Source organism: Sinocyclocheilus grahami, unplaced genomic scaffold, assembly GCF_001515645.1.
Source record: "Sinocyclocheilus grahami isolate Dianchi unplaced genomic scaffold, SAMN03320097.WGS_v1.1 scaffold644.1, whole genome shotgun sequence".
NCBI lineage: Eukaryota > Metazoa > Chordata > Actinopteri > Cypriniformes > Cyprinidae > Sinocyclocheilus > Sinocyclocheilus grahami.
The window spans coordinates 593,263-594,629 of NW_015505823.1; the positions used below are offsets into that span (position 1 = coordinate 593,263).

General features: G+C 37.5%; 1 protein-coding gene and 1 long non-coding RNA gene across 2 annotated transcripts in view; one reads left to right on the forward strand and one right to left on the reverse strand.

Moving 5' to 3' along the window:
- LOC107558391 (uncharacterized) overlaps window positions 1–1,367 on the forward strand; it is a 10,146-nt gene that overhangs the window by 2,374 nt on the left and 6,405 nt on the right. The gene's annotated exons all lie outside the window — the stretch shown is intronic.
- The window catches only part of LOC107558390 (E3 ubiquitin-protein ligase MARCH4-like), a 26,884-nt gene continuing 25,833 nt past the window's right edge, over window positions 317–1,367 (reverse strand). The window contains exon 4 of the mRNA XM_016242058.1: window positions 317–1,116. Coding sequence (XP_016097544.1) covers window positions 671–1,116 — 446 coding nt within the window. The 3' untranslated portion in view covers window positions 317–670. The remainder of the gene's footprint in view (window positions 1,117–1,367) is intronic.

Genomic DNA, 1,367 nt, shown 5'->3' on the forward strand with positions numbered 1-1,367 from the left:
AGTACGGAAATAAAATTAAAACTTATTTATAGATATATTTTTTTAAATAATAAAAATGACAAAACAAAACAAAAATTACAGAATTTCTTAAATAACTCAATATATGAATGTTTCGTTTTGTTTATATTGAAGTACTAAAATAACTACAATTAAAATTTTAATTAAACTAAATAAAACAAAAACTAATAAATTCTTAAAACTTTTAACTAAAATTCAAATAGAAAATAAAGTATAATAGCATATCAATGATACCAAAATGACAGTGATACTAAAAATTTTATTTTTACTGTAGAACACAAATTCAGAATAAAAAGGCAATTTTTATGATGCTTTTATGGTGCTTTTTGGAGCTTGACCTTGATCACAATCAGTTGTTGTTGTGTGCTTTAAGATTCTTCATAAATTCTCATTTTGTGTTCCACAGGAAATAAAATGACATCATACATGTTCGGAACATCAAAGAATGACAGAATGTCCATTTTTGGGTGAACTGTCCTTTTAAATTCACTAGCTGTCCAACCTGCTCTTTAGATCTCAGAATATGCAATTAAAAACCCATATTGTTTGTTATCAGTATCCGTGAAAGTCATAAATAATCCAGCAGTTCCAAGGCTGTGCTTCTAGTCTCTGTTCTGAAAAGAGTTGGAGGGTCCCATCATAAGGCCTCCAGTCAGACGGTGGTGACTCTCATAACCACTTCTCTAGGTTTAGTGGTGTTTGTGCTGATGTTGCTGGCTGGGCTGCGTGGCTCATGCGGCCGTAGATGACTCAGTAAATGCAGGAGGTTATAGGGACAGTGCTGGTCCGGTAAAGCCGGTCCGTCAGCGAGCGCATCAGTCTGGTAGGAGTCCTGCGCTGCAGCTATGGTGTTTGTCGTGCCGTCGGTCACGTCGAGTGCCGGTGTCCCAGCAGCAGCCATGAGTGAAGACGGTGAAGGAGAGACGTCCGCTCCTGATGGATCCCTCTGGTGGAGCAGCGAACGCGTCCATTCCTCATTATTCTTCAGCTCCTCGCTGTCTCGCTTCTTGTCGTAGTTTAAAACTTTCCACTGCTGATTGACGGCCTGCCAGCGGTGGAATATACGGAAAACGGACGGGCCCTCGTGGACAATTAGAGCTGCGGAGAAGAGAGATTCATCCGGGTTACTGTAAGTTTCTGCAATGTTTTGATCATTCTGACAATTCTTGAGTTATATGGAAGCTTGTTTCTGCCACAAAACAAAAAATGGTGAATCTTATCTTTTAAATCTTATCTTATATATTGCAATTCTTGGTTTATACTTTGCAATTCTAAATTTATGCCTCACAATTCTAGTTTATATTTCGCAATTCTGAGTTTATCTTACAATTCTGAGTTTATATCTCACA